General features: G+C 41.6%; 1 protein-coding gene across 1 annotated transcript in view; it reads right to left on the reverse strand.

Annotated features, from left to right (window-relative positions):
* Positions 1-19,790, reverse strand: part of LOC144769080 (E3 ubiquitin-protein ligase RNF14-like) — a 176,611-nt gene that overhangs the window by 115,849 nt on the left and 40,972 nt on the right. The window contains exon 3 of the mRNA XM_078653079.1: positions 2,009-2,154. Within this exon, the coding sequence (XP_078509205.1) occupies positions 2,009-2,154 (146 nt within the window). The remainder of the gene's footprint in view (positions 1-2,008; positions 2,155-19,790) is intronic.

Below are 19,790 nucleotides of genomic sequence, written 5' to 3' on the forward strand. Positions count from 1 at the left end.
ATCAGGCTTTTCGAGGCAGTGAAAACCTAACTCTGTTTCTGCCCATCTAAATCAGGTGGGCTGAATTCAAGGTCGCCTCCAACAACCCTTACTCCAAAGGGCCACCGAAGAGGTTTAATCACGGTGGAGACGGAGTAGTCTCCAGCATAATTAAACCTATGGTCTGCCCACATCTAACTAGGGTGTCCCATTATGTTGGCAGTAAGCATACTCCTTCGCCGTTGTGACGGAGTATGCTTACAGCCAAAATCTAAATCACCCCTTAGTTAATGTTTATACACAAATGTCCAATCTCTGCCCCCTGATCTCTGGGTGTTTCCCTCTGTATTCTCCTTCTTTCAGAATAAATTCACTTAGGATGATCACCTCCCACCTTTTAGGAAGGTACAGTCCCCTCGGAGGAAAAACAAAACAGTTATGAGTTCAGATTCCTAAACAGGAAGAACCACAACTCACTATGTGTTTCCTTCACCTCAATGTGCTTACACTTGTGTAAAGACAAAATCAATCCCTCACCTCCAGTTGATCTGCCTTGCAAAGTAAACAAAAACCTTGTGGTTTCCCAGGTAAAAGAATTCACCTTCTCCAATCACTTTCCCTGTACCACCAACTAAAAAAAACCCTATAAGAATTCAGTGCAGCACTTGCCTGAGGTCACAACCCTCCCTCTGGGTTGTGAAGTTTGGGACCGCAAAGCTGTCGCTGGGTATGAGTGCATTGGATTCTTGAGTCGAATGGTCCGGTGACTTATGCCCTGCCTCTGTGTCTTCTCCTGCCATGCCCTCTTCTGGATCGCTGTCCCGGTACCCCTTCACCACGTGGAACCCACCAGTCCCTCCTCCATATCTCTCTGCTCCTGAGGTTAAAGTTTAGTCATGACTTGAACCAAAAAGTCTGAGTTTAAGATGGCCATAGGCGGTATTTCAGTTTCTGCTCTCAAAGCTTGGCAGTGTACCCCTTCTCCTAACAGGCTTTTCAGATGGGCATTGCTGGATGCCACTATGCTGCAACCCCACCTCTAGCCCCATACCTTTACTGAATTCACTGCTTTTCTCAGACACACCAGAAGAGTATCTTTTGTCTGTACCTCTATACATGATTTCATAACTCTCACCGATTCTCAAGTACTTTCTCTCTCAAAGACACACCCAAACTCAATAACACAAACTCAATCTCTTACACCCTCAATCACTCACAATAATCAGAAATGCGCTGAGAAAGCAAGCTTTATTTTGTTTTTAACTTACTTTGTATCCTTTGCTGCTAACTCAGCTGTTCGATGGCGCCAGCAAGGCAGGAATCTAGCACTGAAAGTTGGAATCAGCAAGCCATGATTCTCAAAGGGGAGCACACATAGCAGCAGGCCAGAATTAAAAAAGGGGAAGGCCAACCTCAAACCCTCTCCCAGATTCTTGATAGACTGGAAGCACAGTCCCATCAGAATTAGTCAGTGGTTGGCTGGGATCCTGTCTTTTCTGCTATGTGGGGCCCTCAGTGGCCTCCAGGATGCACGGCAGTGAGCCTGTCAGGCTCATTTTAGCAGATTTACTGTGCTGCCTGCGGCATCCGCAATATGTCTGTTGAATAAAATGCCTTGTGAGCATTTTTGAGTATCCTACTTGAATTATGCCCCTCACACATGCGCAATCCAGACATCCACCTACATCAGGCTGTGTTTTTAAATGGCTGGACCCTGCTTCAGGCTCAGCATCCTCAATCACCTCCTTCTTCTATCTCCTCAAGCCAGGAGACGTCGGGAAGGCTGGCCTGCACACTGCCAGTGTCCATGAAAACACCAAAGTCGTCTTGTCATGAGCATTGCTAAGTTACATAATTACCAGTTGGTAGGAGAGGCTAGGGGCAGTAAGTGCAGGAGGCAGGGCTATACCTTGAAGCCCCCGTTCAGTAGCCCCATCGAAAAGCAGCAAGCAAACAACATTTCTAGTGTTTGACATTATGTTTGATTGTTTGGAAAATTATTTTAAATTAAACATGTTTTCAGTCAAACCTGGACTGGTGTGAGCCATTTGCAACTGAGCCGAAACACTGGAGCAGAGGCTGATGGGTAATGTGCTGGGAGTTTAAAGGTCAGAACAACTGGAGGCAAAAAGCAAACTTCATAGTCGCCTGTAAGAGGATTTTTAGCATCATTTCCTGTGGGGAGAAAAGTTTGGAAAATTAAGTAATGTTTTAGGCTCCAGAGTAACATTGATTACTTGTTACTAAAAATATTATTGTGCCACAATCTATCATTAATAACTAGACAATACTAGCCAATCTAATATTTAAGTACAACAAACATTGAAAATGTTTCCAAATTTCTAATCAAGCATTTCCAATACATATCACTATACCAAAGTGCCAGGGCTGGCACGAGGCATGGGCAGTGTGGGCAGCTGCCCAGGGCCTCCCGCTCAGCCTTCCAGCATAGGGCCTGCACAATTGCAACACGACACAGATCCTCATGTACCCCTGCTGATCCAATTGAAAGAAAGGTGTCTCTTTGCTATTGGGCTTATGGGAGGGGGCCCCCTACCTGGGCCTCTCAGGGATGGTATGGGTAGGCCTAGGGGAGGGGGTACTTTCTCTTGTCCCAGTTGCTGTTTATTCAGAGACACTGCGGGAAGCCCACTGTCAACACTTTAGCGTCCACACAGTTTTAACTCTCACCCCAAGCAATTCTCACACCTTCAGCCCGATAGAAGCTGTATAAGATGTGCTTGCAGGTGGCTGAGAGGATGAGCTGCGGCCCAGGAGCAGTCTGCACAGAACAGCTTCCGGAGACCCAATGGTGTCACTTTGAAAATTGGAGGGGCCGCGCACATTCCCCTTTGCCCGGAGCTCCACAAATCCTAAAACCGGCCCTGCAGTGAACATCTTCACAACTCCAATGTAGTGTTACCTCACACAAAATTAGAAACATGCTCAAATGGCTAGGCTGGTAAATATGAAGATGAAAAGTAAGAATACCCAGAGACTCTGCAAAGTATGTGATGTACAGCATGAATTCATGCAGAGAAATATAGTTGAAAGCCAACACAACATTTAGTTGTGTAATATGCAATAGGGACAAATAGTACTCTTTTTTTTAAAATAATTTTTGATTAACCAAGAGAAGGCATCAATTAAAAACCAATACAATACACATTATATGAAAAAGGAAATAAAAAAACAGTCATCTGATATAATCCCGAAAATAAAAATTACCCAAAAAATAATGGAGCAAAAAGTATAGCAATTTGCAATTTCATTCAAAAGATACGTCCCCAAATTGCGGTACATTTTACCATAGAACAAGACCCTCTCGACCCAGCCAATGATAATTCCATATCATAAATCTGTTTTACTAACAGCCACCAATCCATCACTGCTGGAGGTTTCGGTGATGTCCACACCCTGACTATAACTAATCTTGCTACAACTAATAGAATAGAAAACAAATTATTACAATTTAAATTCCTAGAGCTATATCCCATCATAACCTCAGAGGTCAACAAAGGTAGTTCTATCCCTAGCTTTTGATGAAGAACATCCCCGACTTTCTGCCAAAATATTGTTAGTTCTGGGCATGTTAGAAACACATGCTTAACGTCTGCCGCATATAAATCACATATTTTACATTTTGTACATTCGCTATTAGCATTATTAACATTTTTACCCAATGACTATTTTACAATTCTATCTGGAGTATAATATAAAAGACAGATCATACGATGTTGTTGCAGTCTTAAATTGGTCGCATATACTGCCTTGTCTATAACACTAAAAGCCTGTGAAATTGTACCAGCTGCTATCGGAACCCCCAATATTCCACTCCACCGTTCCGCCAATCTTCCGCAATCGTCGGGTCTCCCATTACTAAGCCATTTATAAGCACTACTTATCATAGATTTTGATTCAATAGTATTCAGAAAACCCCATATCTCCGAGTCATTTGTGTTCCCAATTTTAGATTTCTCAGTAAAAAGTCTTGAATCTGATAATACTTTAAAAGCATAGACCCCGGTAGCTCATGTTTTTTCTGTAAACTCTCAAATGAGACAAAGCCATTCCAGTTAACTCAGTTTTTAGCCCAATTCCTGCCTTCCGAGTCATGGAATATCTCAGGTAATCTTGGATTCTGCCAGAGAGGTAGCTCGCTGTGATAGCAGGAAATATTCTTACTCAGCAGAATTGAGTGCCTGACACATACATCGTCTCTTATGGTCTTGAATTCAACCCTTTTAGAATAGTTAGGATCATTAAGTCTGTACAAAAACATATAGCTCTCACCCCTCAAAATAAACTTATGGCTGAAAATAGTGCTGGCTGGGTTAATAAGGCTATGTAAACGGATAAAACACAATGCCCAAAAATATGTTTTAAAATCTGGGAGCTCTGGACCCCCTTGACTAAAGGGAAGTTTTAAGCGATCTATTGCTCGTCGTGCCCTCTTATATCCCCATATAAAGATTTTTGAAGAATATATTTGAAACGCGTAATGGAATGGAGTGAAAAAGATACAGAAACTTAGGCAAAATTTTCATTTTGATAATATTAACTCTACCAATAATCCCAATTGGTAACTTATGCCATTTTTTTAACATCCTATTTGTCTCTTCTAATAATGCATCATAATTCAATGACAGAATACGGTGCTGTCATCCGAACACCTAATTAAATACCTGTTTGACAAGTTCCAGGTACTGGTATTGCAGATTTATAATTAAGGAGAACTTGCGTCATATTAACATTTAATTTATAACCTGAAATTAAGCCAAACTGTCCCACTAATTCTGTTATAATATTCACTGCTTCTCCTGGTTCTGTTGAAAAAACCGCTACGTTGTCCGCATAAGCGACAACCTTCAAAGAATTCACACTTGATTTAAAAGCCCTTATTCAAACATCATTTTGTAAAACTGAATTAAATGGCTCTATGTAAAGAGCAAATAATAAAGGTGAAAGAGGGCATCCTTGACGGGTACCACACAACACGGGGAAAATAGATGATTGCAGCCCCAGATAGGCCAATTTAGCAAATGGTTTGTCGTATATCTTGTATCTGTTTTAAAAATTGGCCCTTTATCCCGAAGGCTACTATCGTAGCCTACAAAAATTCCCACTCCACTCGGTCAAACGCTTTCTCTGCGTCTAATAAAATCATACCAAGTGTGGTGGATCTGATGTTTGCGAAATCAAATGCACTTACTGCCATATTTACATGAGCAGTAGTGTCCCTCCCTGGAATGAACCCATGTTGGTGAGGGGATACTAGATTAGGCATTTTAGGTGCCAAGCGGTTAGCTAACATTTTAGCGTATATTTTGGCATCTGCATTGATCAATGAAATTGGTCTGCAAGATCCACATTCCTCCGCTGGTTTATTTTTCTTTACAAAAAAAAAATATCCTAGTCATATACCATGAGTCAGGAGTTCTCCCCTTAGTTCCAATTTCCTCTATTACCTGACTGAATGGTTCCAGCATAACATCCTTGAATATTTTGTAAAATTCTATAGGAATGGTGTCTTCTCCCGCTGCCTTCCCTAATGGTAGTGCACCCATTGCTAATTCTATCTCATTTTTGGAGATGTTTTCCTCAAGAGAGTCAGATTCATCTCTCCCCATTTTTCTTATAGAGCTAATTTGAAGATACCTGTAAATACCATCTTGTTTAGGCTGTATCGTTGGAGTAGATAATTCTTTGTAATAACAAGCAAACTGTTCTAATATCTGCTGTGGTTGTTCATACATTTTATCATCTAACCCTTTTATTGTTTTAATATGAGCCTTAGCCCGATCATCTGCCACCTATACTCTCCCCAAATTCATACTGTGATAAGCGATATTTATTATAGCTTGTCATGTTTTTCTCTCTCCATGTTTTCTTTAGGGCTGAGCGTAATTCAATTAGGCTAAAGCCTAATCGCTCAATATCCTCCGAGCCTTTTATAATAACTTCTGCGTGTAGATCCTCCTCCTTCCGAATCTCTAGTATTAGTTGTGTTGGTCATATTTCATTGTTTCCAAATATTTTGCTGAGTATAACCTCTAACAACCGCTTTGCATGTGTCCCACACAATTATAGGAGGAGCTGTTTCTACATTTTCCTTAAAAAACATCTCTAGTAGACCCCTAAAATTAGCCACATAGTCCTCATCAGCCAGCAGATATCTAGGAGATGAAAAGGGTCTGACTACCTTGTTCTCTTCTGGGATTTTAATAGTAAGGAGTATGGGAATGTGGTCTGAAGTCACCTTTGGACAGATTTCAATATCAGACGACCATACAATAGAATCGGTGGCCCAGTCCATATCTATACGAGAGTATAGTTTGTGTGGAGCTGAGAAATAAGTGTACCCCCGTATATTAGGGTGTAAAGTTCTCCACACATCCCTAACCTCCGAGAACCGCCCTAATTCCCTTATTGCACCTCTTGTCCTCCAAATTCTTTGCAATGCCCCCTGTCTTGGTGTATAGATGTTATAATCCATGATGCAATTAAAATCGCCCATCACGGCCCTCTCCCCCTCCCAATTTAACATTTCTGTATTTATTACATCGAAAAATAGTTGGATCATTCATATTCGGGTCATATACTGCACAAAATATATTTTTTCTTCCCTTTATCTTTATCTGGGCCATTGCCCACCTACCACCTTTGTCTGCCATTATTTTACCGATTGCTCCCTCAGACAATTTATGTCTCAATATAGCGACCCCCCCGTATAGAGGCGCTTTGCGTATTACATACTATCACATCGTATCCTAGCTGCTTCAGTAACCCAAGATCTTTATACGATGGATGTGTTTCCGTCAACATAACGACATGGGGTATATACATTTTCAATTCCTCTGCTACCAATTGCCTCTTAGTCCTACTGTTCAATCCAGCCATATTCATACTAGACACTTAAACTTAAATTGAGCCATTCCGAAAAACAATATAATCAACACTGCCACTCGTACCCTCCATGATTATTGGTTTAGTTTTGTTGCAGTATTCCCCTATTTTACTAGCCTTCTGGTTCTTTGTTTCCCTGCCTTTATTTTCCCCTATTTTTGCCCACTCCCTTTCCTCCCACCACCCCAGCCCCCCAAAAAAGCAATCCCCACCCCCCAACTCCTAGAAGGAGGAATCATCCTCTTCTTTGAGCTGCTGCTGGTTTTGGCAGCTAAATGAGACTCTGGTCCCCACAGTGCCCCCCCCCCGAGACCTTATTTCCTGTAATCTATACATCATTTTGTCTGACATCAAATAGAGCCTAATCCATATTTACAACTGTTAGGAAGGGGAAAAAAAAGAGAAGAAAAAGGGCATTTCCAAAATACTACATAAAGTTATATCACTAAGAGCTGCCTCCTAATAACACATCCCCAGTATTAATCTGATCTAATCATGGAATCTTTTCCCTGTCCCGTCCCCCTTTCTGCCATCTGCATAGTGCATCCTTTACCTCAGATTCAGACGTAAAAACATATGACTGCCCTTCCCGTATTACTTTCAAGCGTGCCGGTTCTTGTAGATCCGCCTGTACTCCGATTGCCTTTAGTGGTGGAATCAATAACCTTAATTGCCAGCGCCTTTCCATTGTCTCTTTACAAATATCTGACCTAAAAAAAATTGAGTATGTTGCTACTGTGATAGACGTTTTAGGTTTGGCTTTCAATGAAACTGCATGCGTAAGCAAAAAATTGCCAAAATGAATAAGAAAGCGGCGCGGGTATCCAGCATCCTGCCTTCGCAGTACTAATGGTAGTCTGTGGGCCCTCTGTATCTGGCAATCCCAGTTCCAGTCCACCAAGTCCGGAAAAGCCTTCTGCATTAAATGTACAATGAAACCCCTCGGGTCAGTGCCTTCTTGTCCCTCCGGGATTCCAAACATTTTCTAATTATTCCGCCGCTGGCGATTTTCTATGTCTTCCATTTTCGCCTCCATTGAAGTTAGCAAATCCTGATGTTATTTGACAGAAACAGTCATTTGCGAAGTTGCTTCCTCTGTGCCAGCAACCCTTGATTGTAGTTCCACTATATCGTTAGTAATAGACCCAACCTTCGAATTAACTTCTTTTAATGAGTGCTGAATGTCCTGATTATCGGCTCTGACTTGAGAGAATAGCTCCCTTGTTTCCTCTCTCTGGTCTTTGAGAGACTTCAATATAAGTGAGAGTAGTGAAGATTCTCCCATTGGAGTGTCTCTCTCTGGTAGGCTCTTTCGGGAGTCCTCTTCTCCCTCAACTTCTTCCATGTATGCAGCACAGGCATCTTGCTGACAACAAACCGCCTCCGATGACCCCTCAGGGTTTCATCCAGATGATAGCCTTAGTGCCACACAAATGTCATCGGCTGATCCCACATCCGAAAGTCTGGATATCAGGGTTTTAACCCCTCCTTTTGACTGAACCCACCTCCGTATGGGGCTTACAACTTCTGTGTTTTTACCCTGCTTCGCTCTCAGTTTACCACTTGTATGACTCATTGTAAGTTTTCTTCTACTTTCGTGTACTTCCTTTGGTGCTATAGATCTAGGATCTTTCCTTTTGCCTACTGATCTTGGGGTCTGCTTCTGCTTTTGCTTTATGCCCGCTGGGTTCTGTGCTGAAGTATCCACCGCGCCATTATTCCTTTGATTCTCAATCTGACCCCCTGCCTCAGTATGTGCGCCCTGGCTAACCAAGACAGCAGCAGAGCTACCATGAACACTTCCGCAAGCCATACAATCCTCCTCTGATGCGCTCTGCCTTAAAGTGTCCTCGGCCACACTGCAATCCGCTACTGCATCTTCTGCCACACTGATTTTCATTACTGAAGCATTATTTGGCTTTTTGCCATCCTCTATCAATGGCGCAGTTGCACCCATACTGACAAAAAGTCCCTCCTGCTGGTTTTCTTTAGCCCCACACAATATCGCACTTGATCTCTGAGGGCTGGCATCTAGTATGTCTTGTTGTTTCTCTTTAAGACCAATCTCAGGATCGAGGTTCGTTTTGTGCTCTATTTCATGCTCTATTTCAATATTTTCAATGTTTTCAATCAGTTGGTCCCCAACCTTAAACATTCCACTCGCCTTAGAATTATCGTGTGGGTTACATTGTGGCTTAGAGCAATACGCGTCCATAGCGTCTATACCTCTGCTACAATGTTGCACGTCTATTGCATGGGTAACAATTGCTGCCAGTTTGTTTCCATTAATTGCCTCCGAGCCAACTTCTGAAGTAAAAAGTGCAGCTGAGCGCTCAGACTGCAGCAAGGGCAGCACCGGTCTCCCAAGCTTCCCACCAGCATAGCGATTCAGTTCGCCCTTCTGTATTTCCGAGCCTTGCACCCCCTCCATACCGCTAGCAGCGCTTACCGGTAGGCGGCTCGTCGCTCGGGTGCTCCTCGCTGTGCACTTCGGCGGAGCTATATCCTGTGAGTCGCTGCGTTCTGTGAAGGTCTGCCAGCACAGTACACCCTGGAAGTGTACTCCCAGCCTTAGCGATAGACGAATCACTGTCAAAATATCGACCTACAGGAATATCGATGCAGAAATATCGAAGGCAAGAATGTCGACATCCTATCTACAACATGGTAAGTACAAAAATATTGGAAAAAATATATATATGTTAAAAATATCGATGTTAAAAATATCGTTTTTTTCTGTGAAAATATAAATGTAAAAAAAGTGAATAACACTAATAAATAAAATAAACATAATTAAATATATCTAATAATGTTTAAAATTAATAAATAATACATATATAATCATAATGCATTAATTAAACATATGCATAACATATATGATATATGTATACTTGATAAGTTGTAATAATTATTTTAATAATGTATAAATTAATAAAAAAATATTATAAATTACAAATACATTTACAAACAAAACAAAAACATAAATAAACAGTAAAGAATTATGTTTAATAAATAAACAAAATATATATACCTTTAATATTGTTAAAATTAATTATATACTACATTATCTAAATTTATACAAAAAAAAACTAAATAAATAAAAATACTATTCAAAATCCATAAGTAAAAAAAATACAGTAATAAAAATGTTGGATAGCATAGAACTTAAAATTACCATTCCCACTCCAGAGAGCGCAACAGTAGAGAAACCGTTGTATAGCGTAGAGGTAAAAATTACTATTCCAACTCCAGAGAGTGCAACAGTAGGGAAAACATTGGATAGAGTAGGGGTAAAAATTACTATTCCAACTCCAAAAAGTGCAACAGTATGGAAAGCGTTGGATAGCGTAGGGGTAAAAATTAATATTCCAACTCCAAAGAGTGCAACAGTTGGGAAAGCGTTGGATAGTGTAGGAGTAGAAATTACTATTCCAAGTCCAGAGAGTGCAACAGTAGGGAAAGCGTTGGATAGCGTAGGGGTAAAAATTACTATTCGAACTCCAGAGAGTGCAACAGTAGGGAAAACATTGGATAGCGTAGGGGTAAAAATTACTATTCCAACTCCAGAGAGTGCAACAGTAGGGAAAGCGTTGGATAGCGTAGGGGTAAAAATTACTATTCCAACTCCAGAGAGTGCAACAGTAGGGAAAGCGTTGGATAGCGTAGGGGTAAAAATTACTATTCCAACTCCAGAGAGTGCAACAGTAGGGAAAACATTGGATAGCATAGGGGTAAAAATTACTATTCCAAATCCAGAGAGTGCAACAGTAGGGAAAGCATTGGATAGCGTAGGGGTAAAAATTACTATTCCAACTCCAGAGAGTGCAACAGTAGGGAAAGTGTTGGATAGCGTGGGGTAAAAATTACTATTCCCACTCCAGAGAGTGCAACAGTAGGGAAAACATTGGATAGCGTAGGGGTAAAAATTACTATTGCAACTCCATAGAGTGCAACAGTAGGGAAAGCGTTGGATAGCGTAGGGGTAAAAATTACTATTCCAACTCCAGAGAGAGCAACAGTAGGGAAAGCGTTGGATAGCGTAGGGGTAAAAATTACTATTCCCACTCCAGAGAGTGCAACAGTAGGGAAAGTGTTGGATAGCGTAGAAGTTAAATATTGTATTGTATTGTATTGTAATTGCATTTATATAGTGCTTACTACCTCTGACGAGGCGTCGAAGCGCTTTTTTTGGCCGAAGTAGCACGCTACTTCGGGACCCATAGAGGATTAGTGTTGAATTAGTATAGTGAAACATGCAAGTACATTTTAAGTGGTTGATAGGTTAGTCAGTTATTTGGATTTGGAATGATAGCAGAAGGGTAGAGTAGGACAAAGGTTTCTATTTATTTATCGCTCGCTTGTTGACGCATGCTATTCAGGGAGCCTGTAAAGGATTAGTGGTGAATTAATATGGTGAAATATAAGGTAATTTCAGTGGTGGATATTAGTCTGTTACTTGGAGTGAGAAGGATGGCGGATGGATAAAAGGGGAAGAAAGATTTGCATTCATATAGCACTTGTTAACCCTGATGGGTGTTGAAGCGCTTTTCTGGCGAGTAGCACGCCACTCCGGAACCCATAAAGGATTAGTGTTGAAAATTAGTATAGTATAAATATGAAGAAATTTGAGTAGTAGATACGTTATTCAGTTATCTGGGCAGTATATTAGTATAGTTGAATATGGAATATGGAATTTGAGAAGTGAACATGTTGGTCTGTTAATTTTTATTGAAAAAGGATATTTACTTTTTAAATAACTCTACATCATTTGCAAATACCCATTAATAATTACTAAAAACATATTTAAAATTGAATAATTAATTAACACTAAATTAACAATAAATACCAATAAATATGAATTAATAAATATAAATTACCACATAATAAATATTGAACACTAAAATATTTCTCAAAACAAAAAAACATATTGATAGTTAAAAATGGATTAGCAATTAAAAAATGGTCAACAATAAATTTAGTTTTACATAAAAAACATTTTTTATGAAAAATTAATTACCAATTAAAAAAATGAATTGAGAATTAAAAATGTAATTTCCAATTAAAAACCTTAATTACCAATTAAAAAAATTAATTGCCTAATAACATTTTGTATTTAGAATTAAAAACCTTAATTACCAATTAAAAAAAATAATTGCCATTTACAAAATGGAATTACCAATTACAAACCTTAATTAGCAATTAAAAAAATTAATTAGTAATTCAAATAATTATTTACCAATTAATAATTAATTAGAAATTAAAAAAAATATCAATACCAATAAAAAATAAATAATTTCTTAATTACAATTAAATTACTTCCCACCCAGTTCCCCTATAAACCCACAACCCGCTACAGAACTTAAACGCAAAAATGAATTAAAATTAATTTACAATTACTCAAAATTAATAATTAATTTACTATAATTAAATTACTTCCCACCCTATTCCCCTATAAACCCACAACCCGCTCCAGTACTAAAACATAAAATTAAATAAAAAATAACATTTTTAATATACAGAAAATAGTACACATATAATTTAAAACAAATAAAATACTTAAAAAAAACATATAACACATACATATAAAATACATAACAAACAAATATCGATATTAGTAACATCGAAATTAGTTACATCGATATAATTGATATCGATATTACTAACTTCGATATTATGTATATCGATATAAAAAAAATCGATATTACTTACCTTAGGGTCGATATTCTGTCCAACGATATTCTTGACCTCGATATTCTTCACCTTCGATATTTTAAACTCGATATTAATGTAATTCGATAATTAGGAATCGATATTTTGACTGTGCACCGCGATAGACGTCGGGCTGCCAAACAAACGGCTAACCTTGTAGACGGCAAGCACTTTGGTCCAATCGCCCGCATTCGGCATAGGTTTGCCAGAGCCCACTCCAGGAGGTGCTTCCGGGTAAGTCCGAGTAGGTCTCCGGGTCAGCCCCGATCTACAATAGAAGTCCGGTCTTTCTCTCCCGGTGCTTGTATCCCAAATAGATGTTTGTATGGGTTCTTACTTTTCTCACCAATTCTTCACTGATTCTTTCTCTATTTCATCGCGTTTCGTACTGGCTTCCACAGCCTCGTGGAGCTCCACTGTGTGCTGCAGCTCACAGACGGCGTCAATCGGCCATCTTGTCTCCTCTCCCCTACATGGACAAATAGTACTTGGACCATGGCAACACATGAAAGTAAGATTTCGAACTGTTTTATGTTTAAAAAATATGCAGATAAATACATTTCCTCCAGTTTACCTATATGAAATAGGAATCCAAGTTTGAGTTGAAAGCAGATTCATTCGTCTTTTTTAACTATTTTAGTAGATAACATAGTGCACAATCTAATTGCTTAGGGCATGATTACGAGTTCAGAGGTCCATGGGACAGCCAAACCTGTGGTGGAGGTGAGGTACCAGTCCCCAGGGACCGCCACACCAGTGGTCTGACGTTTTACATCTATGGTGGGCGGACCTCCATGGAACCGCTGTAACCTTGGTCCTGCTCATATCGTTCATTCTCTCAACGCAGATCAATTCGGTGTAGCAGTAGTAAATCGTTTTGAAGTTTTAGCTAATGTTGATTGCCCTTCTGATGCCCTCTCAGCACCTTCCCCCACTGACATAACTGAAGGTAAAAGTGTTTTGGCGAAGTGCTACAGTCCATAGAATATGTGTTCAAAAGGTTCTTCATGTTAATTCACGAGTGATCGGCGTGCACTGCTATGTTTAAATTCCTATTTTCTTGAGGTTTTCTGTGCTTCCTAGGAATCACTCTCCCCTCCGGAGTGTATACATGTAGTCATGAGTTGCGGTTCAAAAGGACTTTTGAACTGTCTCCCAGGGCACTAGGTAGTTTGCTGTGTATCCAGCTTAATTTCAACCATATGTTTCAAAAGAATGAATTTTTTACTCCTTCGTTTAAATTTCCAAATATAGCTTTATTGTTCTTCACCAATGTTTCATTTCACATTAGTTAATTTTCTTTCAAACATGCCATTAATGCATTCTTTTCAATCGCATTTTTCCATTATATCCTTTTCATTTCCTTTTAGTTCCCAATGCAGTTCGGCATCTGTATGCCTTCATCTGGGGGAAATCTGTGAAATAAATGACGTTTGTTCAGATATAATTGTAGAATTGCCTGCACCCTCCCGTTGGGCGCCCCTGCGCTTGCATGTGCGGTACTTTATTTCTTCAACTGTATTTACCTTAAGAGTCTATGGGCCAGATGTAGGTAAATGTAATTTACCGATTCTTAAATACCGATTTTTACCGAATCGGTATTCAAAAATCGGTAAATGAGATGTAGGTCAAAAATCTGTATTTTTTACCGAATCGGTAAAAGTCGGTATCGGACTTTCTGTAACTACCGAATCGGCAAATACCGAATCGGTAATTACCGAATCGGTAATGGCCATACAACCCTATGGGCCAAAAGGCCCATAGGAATGCATTGAAAATACCGAATCGGTAAATACCGATTCGGTAAATACCGATTCGGTAAATACCGAATCGGCAAACAAGAGTAAAAGTGAAACTTAAGAAAACAGCCAATCAGGTGCTACCACCCTCCCCCTCCCAACCAGGAAGTGGCTACCCAGGCAGCTGCAACTCATTAGAAGGTTCTGGAGAGCCAGTCAGAGCTGAGCAGAGAGACAGAGCAGCAGGGAGCGATTTGTTTGGAGTGAAAGACAGTAAGAATGGCAAGTAGCACAGAGAGCCAGAAGGCAGAAAGAAAAAGAAAATTAAAGTTTAGCAGCATGGAGCTGCAGGTACTGGTTGAGGAAGTGGTAAGGGTCCACAAACAGCTTTTTGGCAGGCTGTCCCTCTCTGTATCAGAGTCAGCCAAAAGAAACCTGTGGCTTGCCATAGGGGAGAAGGTGAATGCAGTGGGTGTGACCAGCAGGAGCCAAGATGACCTGAAGAAAAGGTTTTACGACCTCAGGAGCCTCACCAAACGAAAAATGGCAGAGATCCACAAGCAGGCTGGTGTGACCGGAGGTGGCAGGAACCCTGCGCCCCCCCTGACTGACCTTGAGGAACTAGTGGCCTCCACCATCGAGCCTGACAGTGTCGTGGGAGTAGGCGACGTGGACAGCTCAGCCAGAGCTACTACGAAAGGTAAGAGGCTTGCGCAGCATGACACCCCAAAGCAAACTGCTTCCCTTTAGCCTTTGTGTACAGCCCAACCCCAGTCCAGTACTGCTAGCACTATACATGTGCAATGCATTATGGGAAATGTAGTCAGCAAATGTAGGACCACATGTAAGTGCACAGAAAACAGCAAGGCATTGAAAGCCTATCAGAGTAATGAAAGTGAAATCTGCAATGCATTATGGGAAATGTAGTCAGCAAATGTAGGACCACATGTAAGTGCACAGAAAACAGCAAGGCAATGAAAGTCAATCAGAGTAATGAAAGTGAAATGTGCAATAAATTTATTGTAGTGACTGTAAGACAATAGCACTCAGTGTACATACGCTTTTTTATACCTAGGGCCAACATCAGGCAGTGGACCATCTGCCTCACAAGGTACTGCGCCAGCGAGGGAGGAGAGTGTTGCTGCAGGGCCAAGCACCGCAGAAGCCTCGCAGGAGGACGAATACGCCACTGCCCTCTCCCATGAGGATGACACTGTTCGTCCCCTTGTGTTTCCCCACTCCCCACACCTTTCCCAAACCCCCCCATTGGTGTTCTCACCTGAGAACTCCCCATCACGGTCCCTGACAACACCTGCTACCTCACCAGCCAGGAGGAGATATGTGGCCCCACTGAGAGTCATGCCGGGAGGTGAGGGTGAGGCTCCAGCAACCATAGAAGTCACTCCTACTGCACAGGTGTCCACACATCAGTCCAGCAGCACACGCAGGCGCCAACGCACTCCCAGCAGTGCAGGTCCACATGGAGAGGGCACTGTATTCCGTGGCCTTGAGGGGAGCATGGTGCGCATCCAGCGCATGCAGGGGAAATCCATTCAGGTCTGCCACCGCCAGTTTAGGATCCTGAATCAGCAAATGGGAGACATGGACAAGGGCATCAGTGCTTTGGTGGAAACCAACAGGGAGGTTGCAAAGACAAACAGTGACATGACCACCGCCATCAACCAACTGTGCGATAAAATGGATGCCCAGGAGCAAACAAGGCGCAGGGATGCGCGTGTGCACAACAGGGCTATGCACCGGCTGGCCACGGCAACATCCCAGCTATGCTGTAGGAGCGCCAACATGCAAGAAAGCCTCACGCAGAACACCGCGGAGGTAACCAGGGGCATGGCCAGGATTACCAGTGCCCTGGAGGCCATGATAATCTCTCATACTGCTGCGAATCCTGCCCTGGACGTGGCAGACGACAGCAGCAGCCGCAGCAGCCTGGCTAGCGCAGTTGTTGAGCCACGTCGGAGCACCAGGCGCTCAGCTGAGCCTGCAGGCCATTCCGAAGGGAGTGAACCACACCCCAGTGGGTCTGCGAAGCGTGCCCGTAAATGACATTTACAGTGTGGGTGAGGCAACCTGGGACATTAGCAGTCCCCAGGTCCAAATACTTATTATTTGTTCCACATCAGTGCATTAACGTTGTGGCAACATTAAAAAACCTTTTTTTCACATTCACAAGCTGTCTGTGTCTCTTCACTCACTCAGAAATAGTTGTCTGTTATCTCCTCACATCTGTATCTGCTATCACTTGGTGTTGACACTCCAGCAGGTTGGTTTTCTGCCACAGCATTCTCGTCATCATGATCCTCGTAGTCAGACAACTCCACCTCAGTACCCTTCTTAACAGCAAGGTTGTGCAACATGGCACAGGCAGCAATTATCTTGCAGCAGGTGATGGGGGTATACTGCCTTGCACCTCCACTCTTGTGAAGGCATCTAAATCTGCTCTTCCAGATGCCAAAGGTCCGTTCTACCACATTCCGTGTACTTTTGTGGGCCCGGTTATACCTCCTTTGCCTGGGTGTGGAGGGGTTGAGGTAAGGAGTGAGGATAAATGAACGTAGGGCATATGCACTGTCTCCTAAAAGGGAAATGGGAATACATTACTCACATGCATACTTGTTATTCTTACTGCAATAGGTGTTGAAGGGGTCGCACACTGTGTCTTACCTAGGAGGTATCCTTCGCCAAATTCCCCTGCAGACAGCCGTGCATAGATTCGGCTGTTCTGGAAAATATAGGAGTCGTGGGTACTCCCAGGGAATTTCGCAACAAGGTCTGTGATGACGTACTTTGCATTGCAAATCACCTGTACATTGATGGTGTGGGTAGATTTCCTATTCCTGTAGATGTATTCCGTGGCAGCAGGGGGACAAATGGGGATGTGCGTGCCATCAATGCAGCCGATGATATGGGGAAATCTAGCCATCTGGTAGAACTCAGATTTGGTTTGAACCAGTTCAGCATAGGTGGCTGGGAAAGAAATGTAATGCTCCATCCTCTGCAACATGGCGTCAAGGAATTTGTGAAAGAACCCTGAGAGGCTGCTCTGGGTCACCCCACCCACCGCAGCAACCACGCTCTGGTAGCTCCCAGACGCGAGCAGGTGGAGGCTGCACAGCACCTGTACATGGGGTGGAATTGCATGTGCCCTTGGGGTGGTGTGCTGCAACAGTGGTTGTAGGTCCCTGATGAGCTCCAAGATGGTGTCTGGAGCCAACCTGTACCTTTGCAGTATCTCTTCCTCTGTGAGCATGAACAGGGTCACCCTCTGCCTGTAGACCTGCTCCTGTCTCAGCCATTCCCTCTCTCCTTCCTCCTGTAGCCGTAGCCGTCTTGCAATGACATAGAATGCCGCCATTGTGCAAACAGAATTGCATTTTGGGTCCATTTTTATAGGCTGCACCTGGTTACCACCTGATTTGAATCCATGGTAAATACCGACTCTTAAATACCGAATTTGAAGCAAATTCGGTATTTCAGAGCTTACCTACATCTCAATCTTCATTTTTACCTATTCTTATTTACCGAATCGGTATTTTACCGATTCGGTAAGTGTACCGAATCGGTGAATATTCCGAATCTGTAAATATTTCGAATCGGTATTTTTCCGATTCGGTATATTATCAGATTCGGTAAATATTCCGATTCGGTATTTTACCGAATCGGTATAAATTCCGATTCGGTATATTTACCGATTTGGCCAAATTTCTGTCACCTACATACCGATCGCTCAATACCGGTCGGTAACGGCCGAAAATACCGATTTTCGGCCATTACCGACCGGTATTTGGCTACCTACATCTGGCCCTATATGTTTAATTCAACATCCTCATTGTTGTCTTGCTGCTAATGTCAAAAATATGCATCCCTATCGGTATATACCCCCTGGGTTGTTTTTTAATTCAACCTCGATTACGTTCACAGTGTTCTGTCACTATAGCTGATTTACGCGCGTGTGTTTACTAAGGGCGTGTCAAAGTTACAAAGTCTAATGTTTAATCCGATGGAAACTGACTATTTTATATCGAATGTTGGTATTATCTTACCGTGTAATCGGCGTTTGGCTGGCGTGTAATGCATTCAACCTTCGCTGTTCGCGCGCTGTGTTCAAGTGTCGGTACGCGTGTGACGATGCTGATTATTTATTTAAAGTGGTAAACACTCTTCTTGTGTGCTGTTCTTTCAATAAAGATAAGTTAAGTGAAAAACGCTATGACGGCTTTTAAAGCTCTGCTGCGTTATTGTAATCTAAAGTTGTGCCCGTGCGTGCAACAATTGTATTTGACAAGTGCTTATTGCCGTCGTTTATATATGTTGTGTGTAGATTTTCACATAACCTCAATTTAATTTTAAAAAACGCTTGCGTGTTGGTAAAAGGAGTGAACTTTAGTATCGCAGGGCGGTCTCCCATCCAGGATCTGGCCGGGGTCGACCCTGCTTAGCTTAAGGGATGTGGTAGTTCTATTACTTATGGATGCGTGTGCCCTGTGTGATTCAGTCTATAATGAATGGGTAATGTCCGCCCAGTGCTCTCTTAGACAGTGATTATACTATGTTACTGTTAACATTGTGTCATAATAATCATAAATAACATAAAAATTCAACTCTTGTCATTGAGTCCGTTCGGTTTCATTGTATTAAGATGATAAATCCAGTAGTTCTCTCTTTTCAACAATAATTTCTTATTGTCCGTGCCTTCTTTTCTTTCCACTGTTTCAATGATGCACGCTCCTTAATTGGCTAATTTGATGTTTGGCTTCCAAAAAATGGGTGGCTATGGTGGATTTAATCATTTTAGTCCTTATATTGCTTTTGTGTTCATTCAATCGGGTTTTTAGTTTTCTCTCTGTTTGACCTACATAGGCCTTTCCACATGGACATTTTAACATATAGATAATATTGGTTGTGTTGCATGTTGCATTCACTTTCAACGTTATGTTGTTTCCTTTGGTGGGGTGTGTGATGATCTTGCCCCTAATGATATTATTGCAATTGCTGCAGTTGTGGCATGGTTGCGTGCCAGTGAATTGCTTCTGCTTTTGTTTTTCTTTTCGTTGTTTTAACAATGCTCCTATGTTTTTTGACCTTGTGTGGGCAAATAAAGGTTAGTTGACAAATTCATTTTTAAAATCTGGTTCTGCTTGCAATAAAACCCAATGTTTTTTAATGATCCTTTTTGAAATGTGTGCTCATGTTGGAAAATTTGCTGACGCAGGTTATGCGGTTTTCTGATGACTTCGGCCGTGTTTTGAAAAGGTCTTCTCTGGTCTTTTTTTGTGCTCTACTCAATGCTTGTTCAAGGGTTCTTTCTGGATAACCTCTATGTCTGAAACGAGATATCATTAACTGTGTTTGTATGTCTTGTTGTTCGGGTTCCGAGACCACTCGCTTTACCCAGAGTATTTGGGAGTACAGAAGATGTTCTTTTAGTGACGGAGGATG

This window comes from Lissotriton helveticus, chromosome 7 (assembly GCF_964261635.1).
Source record: "Lissotriton helveticus chromosome 7, aLisHel1.1, whole genome shotgun sequence".
NCBI lineage: Eukaryota > Metazoa > Chordata > Amphibia > Caudata > Salamandridae > Lissotriton > Lissotriton helveticus.